Source organism: Podarcis muralis, chromosome 2 (genome assembly GCF_964188315.1).
Source record: "Podarcis muralis chromosome 2, rPodMur119.hap1.1, whole genome shotgun sequence".
Lineage (NCBI taxonomy): Eukaryota > Metazoa > Chordata > Lepidosauria > Squamata > Lacertidae > Podarcis > Podarcis muralis.
In genome coordinates, this window is record NC_135656.1 from 27,891,042 (window position 1) to 27,903,106 (window position 12,065).

Consider the following 12,065-nt stretch of genomic DNA (forward strand, 5'->3'; position numbering starts at 1 on the left):
TATATAAGGTGTGGAAATTGCCAGTGCTTGGCTAGTTCCATATGGCTTGGCAGGAACACAGTAATAAAGAAATGTATTGAAACAGGTGACCTTTTATGGTAGGCTTTTGAAGGCAGCGTATAAGAAGATTAGTGATAATAAACAAGTTGATCCTCTGAAGTATGTCTATATCTGTTATAAAGGTACCATCAAGACCATTGGTAGTTTAATAAGGGGCATTTAGATGTAGCATGAAAACATCTGATGCCTAGTCTTCGAAGTAGGGAAAGATTGTTGTTTATTCATGCAAATATCACTTGCGTTTAGCACAATCCTGGAGTTGTCGAGAGGGCCATCTCAATGGCAGTGTGATAATTACCATTCCCTATAAAGAAGCCTTGAGTTGGGAGAGTGTGAAAGATTCATTGCATCAGGCTGGAGGTCATGACATCATGCTGAAAAAGCTTTGGGATTTATACACTCTATTAACCAAAGGCGTAGGAAGCTATAAATACAGCTCACGGCTACTGTGATTCATAGAGGCTACAAAGCCGGATGGGCTATTATGTAGTCTGGCTAATTTCCTGCTGAGCCACTGCTCAATATTTTCCTCCAAATGTAGGTTTTTCAAGAGCTTTTTCACAAATACAGCTTGTTTCAAGGAAACAAGCTTGTCAGGTAAAGTCCAATCCTCAAGTGAGCTGTGTGCAGAGATGGAACAGATTGTCACAACATTAGGGGAAAGAAACAAGGGCGGAACTGCGGCCATCACTCAGTGGCAGAGTGTCTCTTTCGCAAGCTGAAAATCCCAAGCTTCAATTCCCAGCATCTCTAGGTAGAGTTGAGACATCCTTTGTCTGAAATCCTGGAGAGCTGTTGCTAAGTGTAGATAATATTGAACTTGATGGACCAGTGATCTGACCCACTTAAGACAGGCAGTTCTTTTTGTGATGTTGGAGGGGGAAGCATGTGGCAAGGTTGTGAAGCAATGCTTTTCCTCCTTAAGACTGGAGCAGTACAGTATGGCCACAACTGGGTCTGAGATGTCAGAAGAAGCAAATGGTTGTTAAAATACTGGAAGCATTTTATTGGGATGGGGGCAAAAACATTTATTTGTATTAAACGTTATATCCACACACAAAACACACACACGTTATACAAAACATCAAAGCCTTAAACCGTACAGTCACTATATGTACTGAAGTCTTACATTTTAAAAGGAGTCGAATCTTATTATTTTTAAGTGAACTAAAATGTGTGATTCCACAGCTTACTTCTAAAACAGCAGAACTTGTAGTACCATCCAACATCATAAGTGCTCTAGGTACGTATTTTCAGTTTTCCCTTTGCACTTTATATAATAGATGAGCACTGCATTCCACAAGTGTGTTTTAACAAATATAAAAACAGAAACCAATATTGTTATGGACTAGTAAAAGGTAAAGGGACCCCTGATTGTTAGGTCCAGTCGTGGACGACTCTGGGGTTGCACCGCTCATCTCGCTTTACTGGCCGAGGGAGCCGGCTTTTGGTCGGCAGACAGCTTCTGGGTCATGTGGCCAGCATGACTAAGCCGCTTCTGGTGAACCAGAGCAGCGCATGGAAACGCCGTTTACCTTCCCACTGGAGTGGTAACTATTTATCTACTTACACTTTGACATGCTTTCAAACTGCTATGTCTTATTCAACATCTTTATCAACGACTTGGATGATGGACTCAAGGGCATCCTGATCAAATTTGCAGATGACACCAAACTGGGAGGGGTGGCTAACACCCCAGAGGACAGGATCACACTTCAAAACGACTTTGACAGATTAGAGAACTGGGCCAAAACAAACAAGATGAATTTTAACAGGGAGAAATGTAAAGTATTGCACTTGGGCAAAAAAAATGAGAGGCACAAATACAAGATGGGTGACACCTGGCTTGAGAGCAGTACATGTGAAAAGGATCTAGGAGTCTTGGTTGACCACAAACTTGACATGAGCCAACAGTGTGACGCGGCAGCTAAAAAAGCCAATGCAATTCTGGGCCTCATCAATAGGAGTATAGCATCTAGATCAAGGGAAGTAATAGTGCCACTGTATTCTGCTCTGGTCAGACCTCACCTGGAGTACTGTGTCCAGTTCTGGGCACCACAGTTCAAGAAGGACACTGACAAACTGGAACGTGTCCAGAGGAGGGCAACCAAAATGGTCAAAGGCCTGGAAATGATGCCTTATGAGGAACGGCTAAGGGAGCTGGGCATGTTTAGCCTGGAGAAGAGGAGGTTAAGGGGTGATATGATAGCCATGTTCAAATATATAAAAGGATGTCACATAGAGGAGGGAGAAAGGCTGTTTTCTGCTGCTCCAGAGAAGCGGACACGGAGCAATGGATCCAAACTACAAGAAAGAAGATTCCACCTAAACATTAGGAAGAACTTCCTGACAGTAAGAGCTGTTCGACAGTGGAATTTGCTGCCAAGGAGTGTGGTGGAGTCTCCTTCTTTGGAGGTCTTTAAGCAGAGGCTTGACAACCATATGTCAGGAGTGCTCTGATGGTGTTTCCTGCTTGGCAGGGGGTTGGACTCGATGGCCCTTGTGGTCTCTTCCAACTCTATGATTCTATGATTCTATGATTCTATGATTCTATGCTAGGTTGGCAGGAGCAGGGACCCAACAACAGGAGCTCACCCCGTCACAGGGATTCAAACCGCCAACCTTCTGATCGGCAAGCCCTAGGCTCTGTGGTTTAGTCCACAGCGCCACCCACGTCCTATGGACTAGTATCTCCAGGCAAATATTCTGTGTTGGAAATCCAAGAAAATCAAATAATTGAGAATTTGCTTTGTTCTTTTTCTGGTATCTACTCGGCGGTCTTACTAGTTTTGCTGCAGTCGATTAATGCAGCTACCCTCTAGAATCGGTGAGAAGAGTAACTAAAGATGGTTTTCTGCAGGCAGTATTCCCCAGTGATGGACATTTTGTGTTCTAGAATGATTCAGAGAGAGAACATGTATCCCTCTGCCCAAGAATTTGTGCTGCTAGAAAGTGAAAAATGGCTCTTCTCCCTTTCCTTTGACTAGCAGCTCAGATCTGATTTAATTAACTTTTTTTCTTATTGATTTGCTAGGGGGCCTGCCCATTTCTGCACTACGTTGATAAAAATGTCGATTCACAATATGTAGCCCAAGGTCTCGCTAACTCCCAAGAGAATTCCAAAGGCTGGCAAGATGATCTGAGATCATTAGGTAAGTGCTGTATATGGCAAAGGACTAAGTGAGATCTGGGGTAGACGCTGCTTTCTCTTCCGCAGCAGCCTCCTCCAAATGTCAGAAAGAGGATTTCTACAGGGAAGAAAATGGTGCTGAAATAAGCTGAGCTAGCACTGCTGCATTCCTCAAATAACAGCTGCTGTTTGGGGTCTGTATGATTTCCCCATCCATTGTTTCTGCTGATGCTGAGACCTTGAAGTGAGGTGGAGATACAGTGTCATTGCAGAAGCTGGGTTTAATCTATGTCATTTCCTCAAACTCCATCCCTCCATGCCTCTCATTCAGATATTTACAAACTGCTGTCACACTGATGTTTGAGGATAATTGGCCCTGCCAGATTTCCATGGAACTGAAAAAGCTCAAGTTCTGGTAATGGGTAACACTACCCCTTCCCATGTTGCTGCTGATCTGTCGCTTCCTGAAAGCATGGACACGGTCATGAATGGAAAGCATGAAACAAAACAACTCTGCCACATGGCTGTCCCTATGCACTTTCTTCCCACTTCCTGAGTTAACCTAGTAAAGTCAAAAAGGCAGCATGCTTTGGCATGCCTGAGAGGGTTTGATGAACAGTCTGGGACACAAGGCTTGCTTCTCTACTGCCCTTAAATAAGTTATAAAAATAAGGTTTATTGATCCTTCTCTATAACACAGGATATCCCACCCACCCACATGAAAGTGTGTAGACAACTGAGGCACTACAACTTCCATATAGACTTTAATGCATATATTGATGGTATTATCAAAGTAATACTGGCCATAATCCAGAGGCTGTCAGGGTTGGGTTAATAAGCAGTGAGGGAGAGGTTTTCTATGAAAGTATGCATTAAATCGCACCCAAGTGTTTCAAGTCCTGCACAGAACGCTAAAGGTGGGGATAATCGTCATGTAGACACTACCATTCAGTGAACACATGAATGAAGAGTTGCATGTGGCTCGATTTTGTGGGGAGGGGTTGGTTTTTTTGTGGGGGAGGGTGGAGTCAACAGCCCTTTCTGGGTAGAGAATTAGCAGTTCCTGGTGTAGAGTCAGGGACCAGGATGGCTCCCACCCTTTTACCATCTTGCACTGATTGTTTCTCTGAAAATAAATTCTCTGTGTGTATGCTTCCTGTACATGATCTGTCCCCTGCAGAATGCACCCAGTGATTGACTTTGTGAGGTTTATGCTTTATTTATTTTTTAAATGGGAAGAGAAACTGCAAATTAGCGCTTTTGCGACATAGCAGGCAGTAGTATGTCCAAGTAGTGATTTTCTGTAAGTTAGGAAGCAGTTAGGCTCTGTAAGTTAAGCAATCCCTAGGCCAATTCAGAACTTCCTCATTACCAACTGAGAAACGACAGAGAATTCCTATTTGTGGTCATGAGACATAAGACATGTTTCAAATGCAGGCATTGGGACCTTGAATGTCTCTCTTCTTGGGACGGTTTCTACCACCGTTGCTAGTGACCAATGTTTTAGTTGGTTAGTTTTAGTCATGGCTAGTAGCGTTTGATAGCCTCATCCTCCCATGAATTTGTCCTATCTTTAATTAAAACCATCCAAATTGGTGGCTGTCGCTACATCTAGTGAGGGCAAAATCCATGCTTTGTTGTGTGAAGAAGTCTCTTGCCTAGCCTGAATCTTCCAGCTTCCCCTCACACATTTCTCCCTGCTGACATGCCTCTTCAGTTACTCCTTGAGGCAAGGTGTGTGCTGAACAAGTTGGATTGAGGGCAAAGGCTTTGTGGGAAAGGTGTGGGGGTTTGTTTGTTTTTAAAGAGAGAACTCTATTTAAAACATTTATGTGCTGCATTTTGCTAATGATTTCCAAGGAGGGTTATAAAAATAAAGAATAAATAGTACATGCAGGAAATACAAAGCACAATAGACAGTAGGAGAGTTTGAAATATTTAATATAGTAAACATGTTTTGAAATGTCTGAGTGACTGAGTGAAATGACTGTGTGAAAAATGAGTGAAGATAGATAGATGGTGTTATGTACTGAAGTTCTCACGCTGGGCCAGCAGGGGGATACTGTAGATAGTTTTCACTCAGGTCCACATATGCAAATAAGAGATTGAAAGTGACGTTCAGTGATTGGATAGTTACAGAAAATGGTTACTGTTGTGTTCTAGTGGAGCTCTATATAAGCAGGCTGGTTGAACCCTTCAGTTCAGTTCTGTTCCGGCCTGTGAATAAACAAGAGCTGTTTGAAGAATCGCTGTGTTGTCTGATATGCTCACCCACAACTTAACAGATCGATAGATAGACAGAGAGAGAGAGAGAGAGAGAGAGAGAGAGAGAGAGTGTGAGTTATGGCCCAGTGACTAAAAGACAATGAAATTTGTGCCAGGCGCATTTTCTTTGGAGAGGATATTCCATAGTTGGGGCAGCCCCTCCCTTGTAGATGTTTCACTTCCCCCTCACTAGGAGATGACATTAAAAGCAAGAACACAGGATTATGTTTGCATGCGAGTCAGAGATGCACACCCCGCCCCACCATAGCCAGGGGGACAGTTGCCCCCATCCAAAAAAAATCAAGTAAATAAATAAAAATACTTTTTTAAAAAAGGAGAAAGATTCGGACAGATTTTTCTCAGCACTTGAGGTCAAAAGAAATTCCTAATGTGCTAGACGGAGCCAGACAGAGGATGATGACAGGTGGGTGTCCTGCACACACACACACACCCCAAATATAGCATAATCCTGCTGCGACCATGCGCCCCACATAAGGATTGACACCCCCAAAAATCTCTTGCCGGGAGGGAGAGAAGGAAGACGGAGTGCTGCTGGGAACTTCCTTGCAAGCATCGCCCCCGCCAGTCGGGCGGATCCCGCAGGGGGCGTCCGCTCCCTCCCAGAATGGCCCGGCTTGCGCCCCCCGCCCCGTCCCCGCCCTGCCCCGCCTCCCCATCGCGGAGAATAGAAGGGGCGGCGCTTGGCGAGCGCGCTCCGCGACGGCGAAGGAGGCCGGGCCGCGATCGGCGTGCGGAGAGCGGACGCGGCACGAGAAGCGGCAGCGGCGGCAGGAGGAGCGGGTGCCTGTCCGAGGAGGGGGCGAGCAGCTGCAGCATCTGCAGCCGGCAGGCCCGGGGTCGCGATGTTGCCTGCGGCGCGGGCCGACTACCTGGCGCCCTGGTGGGCGTCGTGGCTGCACGGGCTGCCCCACTTGAGCCTCCGCCTGCAGCCGGTCTCCAGCGCCTTCCGCCCGAGGGACGCCGACTATCAGCAGGTGCGCTGCCCGCCCGCCCGGTGCATGATCCTCTTCCCCCGTAGGGTAGAATGAATGGGGCGCCCTCCATGCAAAACCCCACTGCTGCGCTTGGCTGGGCCTCCCGCGCTTCCCAGCGCGACCTTCAGCTCTGGGGCGGTTGCCAGGTCCTGCGGTGGGATCCCCCCGGACTGGATCCCTCGGCCTACCGAAGAGGGAGGGAGAGAGATCCGGAGTGGCTCCCCCCCGCGATCGGTTTCCCACAAAATGCCTGCCCTCGACAAAACGCCTCCTCTAATGGAAGGGGCTTGCAACTCCGTCAAGTGCCGTCCTCGCTGCCCCGCTTTGTTTCTACCCCAACTCCTAGGGGCCGAGGTCCGTTCACCCCCCAAAAAAAATTTGAGCCCCCCCCCCAAGTTGATGGGCATTGTTGTTCAAATGGTGTGGTTGCCCCACGTCTTGTGATGGATGGATTATGCGGGGCGGGGCTTGCCTCCCCCTTATTTTATTCAAGTTAGCACCCCTGCGCTCACCCATCCGCACCCCCCGATGGCTATTCTGAGCGTGGTGGTCTCGTGAAATCCTCGTGGGCAGTTGTTGCCTTGCGCACCTTCATATATGCTCCTGTGCCTATCCGATCAGGACGCAAATGACTCGTGGCCACCGGTCCTGTACTCCTTTGGAGTAAAGCAGACCAGCATCCAGTCTCCCGCAGTGCCTCTTTTGACCCCTTTTTGCGGCATCCCAGCCAATCGCCTGGTAATTAAGATTCTCGGGGGGGGGGGCAGCCTGGGGAAAAAACCCCAAACACGCCAGGTCCTGTTTCCTCTGTGCTGTGGGCAAGATCCAGTGGCTCTGATTTTAAATATTAAGCTGTGTAGCATTTTATCCCCTCCACCCGTCACCCACCCCACCCTTTTGGGGGGAATTGACCTGAATTGCAAATTAAAATAGACGCGCGCATTCGATGATGAGAGGTGCCATTTGAATTTTGCAAATCTTTTTAAAGAAGCAGGCGTCTCTGTGTTAATAAGGCATCTTTCTGAGTCCTGCCCGAAGGTTATGTTTCGCTCGGCTCTTGCACATGCAAAGGCAGTTACATTTTCCATTGGCTTCCCCAAAACTTGACTCCGCCCTCCTCTCCCCATCTCCCTCTGGCCCACAAAATATAACATTCTTACCCCCCCCCCCCAAAAAAAAAAACCTTGCAAAACTAACCCTCTCTCTTATTTGCATGTGTGATATGCTAGAAACCCTCCTTGTCTGCTCTTCAGATAGCTGGATCCTTTATCTTCCCCCTCAGTTCCCTGTGCATCCTTGTTTGGGTGGAAATCTATTTGTAAGTAGCGATCCCATTAACTTCAGTGAATGCTTCAGATACGCTGCTATCCATTCTGGATGCACAGTGTTTGTTGTATTTTGTCATCTGTGTATTTGGAGCCAGTTCTGTTGTGTTTCCTTTGCTGTCCATATACTAGTTTGCCTTGGTAATGATGTGGCAGAGTTCTTCATTGCTCTGGGTCTTTATTGATTGCATTTCTGTTTTTTTCTCCCACCCCCTTCCACTGCCAATCTCAAGATGGCATACATTTTATCCTCACACCAAGCCTGTTAGGTTAGGCTGAGAGATGGTGACTTGATCATCTGAGGGTCACTCAGTGAGAACTTCATGGCTAAGTGGGTCTTCTTAGGCTGATAGTCTAGAACAGTGTTTCCTAACCTGTGGGTTTTGACCCAGAAGTGCAGATGGGTTGCGGGCTTTATAAGTAAATCCCAAATATCACTTGCAGCCTTTAACTGGCATGAAGGAGTACCTCTTACAGCTGTTTTATTGGCTTATTATAATGCTGTGTTGCTGCTTGTAACCGCATGTCTGAAAGACTCTGGTAGAGCATGGCACTGCTTAATCCCCAGGTCGTGAGTCCCATGTTGGGTGAAAGATTCCTGCCTTGCAGGGGGTTGGACTAGATGACCCTTGTGGTCCCTTCCAGCTCTTCAATTTTATGATTCTGTGATTCTTATTGGCCAGTTCTCTGCTGGCTGGCGATGCTTCTGGGGACAGTTTCCCACAAAGTGCTAATAGAGCTTGCATCAGAGGCAAGCTGTAATACTCAAAAAACTCCCTGTATGAGCACTTTCTGGTGAACCATCTCAGAACCCGTTAATAGTCAAGGGTAATTTGTAGTTTGCTTAGAAACAAAGAAGTTTGAGTGTATATGAAGCCCATTTGCAACCAGATCTCACCACTTGTGCAGAAAGAACAATGGCTCGTTGAACTATCACGTGACAGGACCCTCAAAGACAACAGCATTTCCAAAAATTGTCAGAATGTTGGTTTCATGTTGCCACTGAGTAGCCTGAACTTGTGGATGAAGAAGTAGTAACTGCGCTGCTGCCATTTGGTAGCCCATACCTTTGGGAGGCAAGGGATGCGGGTGGCGCTGTGGGTTAAACCACAGAGCCTAGGACTTGCCAATCAGAAGGTTGGCGGTTCGAATACCCGCAACGGGGTGAGCTCCCGCTGCTTGGTCCCTGCTCCTGCCCACCTAGCAGTTCGAAAGCACATCAAAGTGCAAGTAGATAAATAGCTACCGCTCTGGCGGGAAGGTAAACGGCGTTTCCGTGCGCTGCTCTGGTTCTCCAGAAGCAGCTTAGTCATGCTGGCCACATGACCTGGAAGCTGTACGCCGGCTCCCTCGGCCAATAAAGCGAGATGAGCGCCGCAACCCCAGAGTCGGCCACGACTGGACCTAATGGTCAGGGGTCCCTTTACCTTTGGGAGGCAGGATTTTCAGCAACAACTGCTATGAAGACTGAAATGCAGAAGCAGGCTATGTTTCGGGAAGGATCTGAGACTGTGTCTGACAACCAATAAACCCTGCACTCACCTGCTCTTTGGCAAAACGCAAGCTCTGTCATCCCATTGATACCTGCCAAAGTGGACTTCATCATGAAAAAATCATAAGATATAATGAAGTACTGTACAAGTATTTTTAACAGGCCTTGTGTAACTGTGTTTGTGGAATGAATTTATAAAGTTTTTGTTGCAATCTGTCTGTCTCGAGACAATGGAGTGCGCCTCCAGAGGTCAAGCACCAAATTTATATTACTTACCAATCAGGTGTTGGTTGTTTTTACACTCCCATAAGCACAACAATGATTATCTTTGTAAGCCCTATAAATATTTCATCAAATTATGTATGTTGCATATATGTCTCACATAATGGTTGTACAATAGGCAGACTTGCATTTTAAATGCACAAAACCAATGGCCACCGAAGACCTGTGGTCCAAAATTCATGTGAGAATACAGCGATGGGTTACTGCACAAAGTAAGTTTGGACTTATGGGTTGCCGTACAAAAAAAGGCTTGAAACCACTGCTCTAGGAAACGAACATTTCTTTTGGGTGGCTGTGTGCTTGTTCCAAAGATGGAAAAGTGGGAAGGTAGTATCCGTAGAAACTATCTGCAGAAAGAGGCTTTGTCCAATATAAAAATAAATTGAGTAGCTTTGCATCCTTAACCATCCCTTAGGCCTGCTTAGGTCACTTCTATACTCTCTTGGAAATTATGGAGTGTGATACAGTGGTACCTCGGGTTACAGACGCTTCAGGTTACAGATGCTTCAGGTTACAGAGTCCGCTAACCCAGAAATAGTACCTTGGGTTAAGAACTTTGCTTCAGGATGAGAACAGAAATAGTGCATCGGCAGCGCAGCAGCAGCGGGAGGCCCCATTAGCTAAAGTGGTGCTTCAGGTTAAGGACAGTTTCAGGTTAAGAACAGACCTCCAGAACGAATTAAGTTCTTAACCCGAGGTACCACTGTATGTGTTTAGCTGGTATTGCTTTGTCAGCAGGAAGTTGTGTACATGTGTGCTGCTCCAAGTTACAACTGGGACTTGACCCTCACTGTGGGACTTGTCTCAAAGCTTCCTTGTGTGATTACTTAACCTGTGATAACAATGTTTAGTGCTCACTTTGCCTTTTGATGTATTTGGGAGTCTCTTTCCCTGCTGGCAGTTCCTCAAAATTACTATTAATAACCAAGGGTCCTGCAGTTATGTAAATGTGCCCTTAATTAGTTCAGAAAGCCACAAAGGTGAGAACCATTCCCTTTCCCTCTCTAATAGAGGCTGTCTGATTCTCATCATTCTTTCAGAGCCTGGTGGTATGTAGGCCAGCTCATTGCAATTGCTAGGAAGATGTCAGTGACTTTTTTTACAACTACCTTATTGCTGTCAGTTTGTTAGAATATGGGCCAGGAAAAGCGGAGTACTTAGGCTTTGTATGGAAGATGCTCCATCTTCATGAGTACTAGAGGAAAGGTCACTCAAGTTCATTCCCTGGAAACTGTGGGAACCTCAAGCTTGAAGTTCGCCTCTGGCTGAGATGCTTTTCTGCCTGAAGGCGTCTTCTGTGCAATTTAAAGCCTACTAAACCTTCTCTAACATAGTTGGCTCAATAAAAGTTATTTTCTTAAAGATTCAAGTCAGGTTCGGCATAGTATTTACCTAGGTTGTTTTTTTACCCCTCTGGTAAAAAACTAGTTGGAAAGAATCTTAATTCACGAGTCTGTGTAGGTCAGGCAATAACACTTCCTTTTTTATAGTCCTTTATGAATACATATATTCAGTTCAGATTACATAAAGCAATAGATTTATCTATGGATTGTACATAGCTGGCAGGAGTTTGAATACCGAGCACTTAACACCTGCTGGGCTAGATATACTTTCGTTTTCCTTTTGAAGGAAGCATACACTACTGCAAAGCCTTGTGAAAGATCTAAGAATTCATGCTGCTAGGCAACGCAGTATTGCCTCTGCTGTCACTTTAAGAATTGTATTGGCAAACCCTTTAGTAGAGATCATCAGAAATTCTGTTTTCTATTCCTTCTGCTGCGTTTTGCACACGCACCCACACGCATATGGCTTGCCTTATTCACTTTTTACTTCACAGTTTCTGCATCTAATAATAGCAGCCTACATGCTGGTTAATAGCTAGAAATCTGATTGTGTGTGTGTGTAAAGGGTGAGCACATTTTCCCATTAAAAAAAACCCAAATCTTTTAGGCCGGGTCTCAGCACCCAATCCATTTCAACTCAGTGCACACATGTATTTTAATTGGAAACTAGACTTTTCTTATGTCCAATACATGTATTTTGTACTACAGTGGTACCTCGGGTTACAAACGCTTCAGATTACAGATGCTTCAGGTTATAGACTCCGCTAACCCAGAAATAGTACCTCAGGTTAAGAACTTTGCTTCAGGATGAGAACAGAAATTGTGTGGTGGCGGCGCCGTGGCAGCAGGAGGCCCCATTAGCTAAAGTGGTATCGCATGTTAAAAACAGTTTCAGGTTAAGAACGGACCTCCGGAACGAATTAAGTACGTAACCAGAGGTACCACTGTATAGGACTGGCACCTTCAATACAAAGAGTAGTTTAAGCAGTAACTCTTTTCTTTATTCCTAATTAATTACCTCAGCGTGGTGATTCTAATGTAGAGGAACTACTGTTTGTTCCTTTGGAAGTTGCTAACCCAAATTTAGAATGCCTACCTAGTTGGATGCCCACCTGAGTTCTTCTTGTACGCTGCATTGGTCAGATGTTACCTTCCACCTTAGCAGGTGGCTGC

General features: G+C 45.8%; 1 protein-coding gene across 2 annotated transcripts in view; it reads left to right on the forward strand.

The window, feature by feature from the left end:
* The first annotated feature begins 6,165 nt into the window (after positions 1 to 6,165).
* The window catches only part of TTYH2 (tweety family member 2), an 86,333-nt gene continuing 80,433 nt past the window's right edge, over positions 6,166 to 12,065 (forward strand). Inside the window, exon 1 of one of the 2 annotated variants that reach the window (XM_028714054.2) lies at positions 6,166 to 6,450. In XM_028714054.2, coding sequence (XP_028569887.2) covers positions 6,319 to 6,450 — 132 coding nt within the window. In that variant the 5' untranslated portion in view covers positions 6,166 to 6,318. The remainder of the gene's footprint in view (positions 6,451 to 12,065) is intronic. The other variant, XM_028714046.2, reaches the window with a different exon arrangement.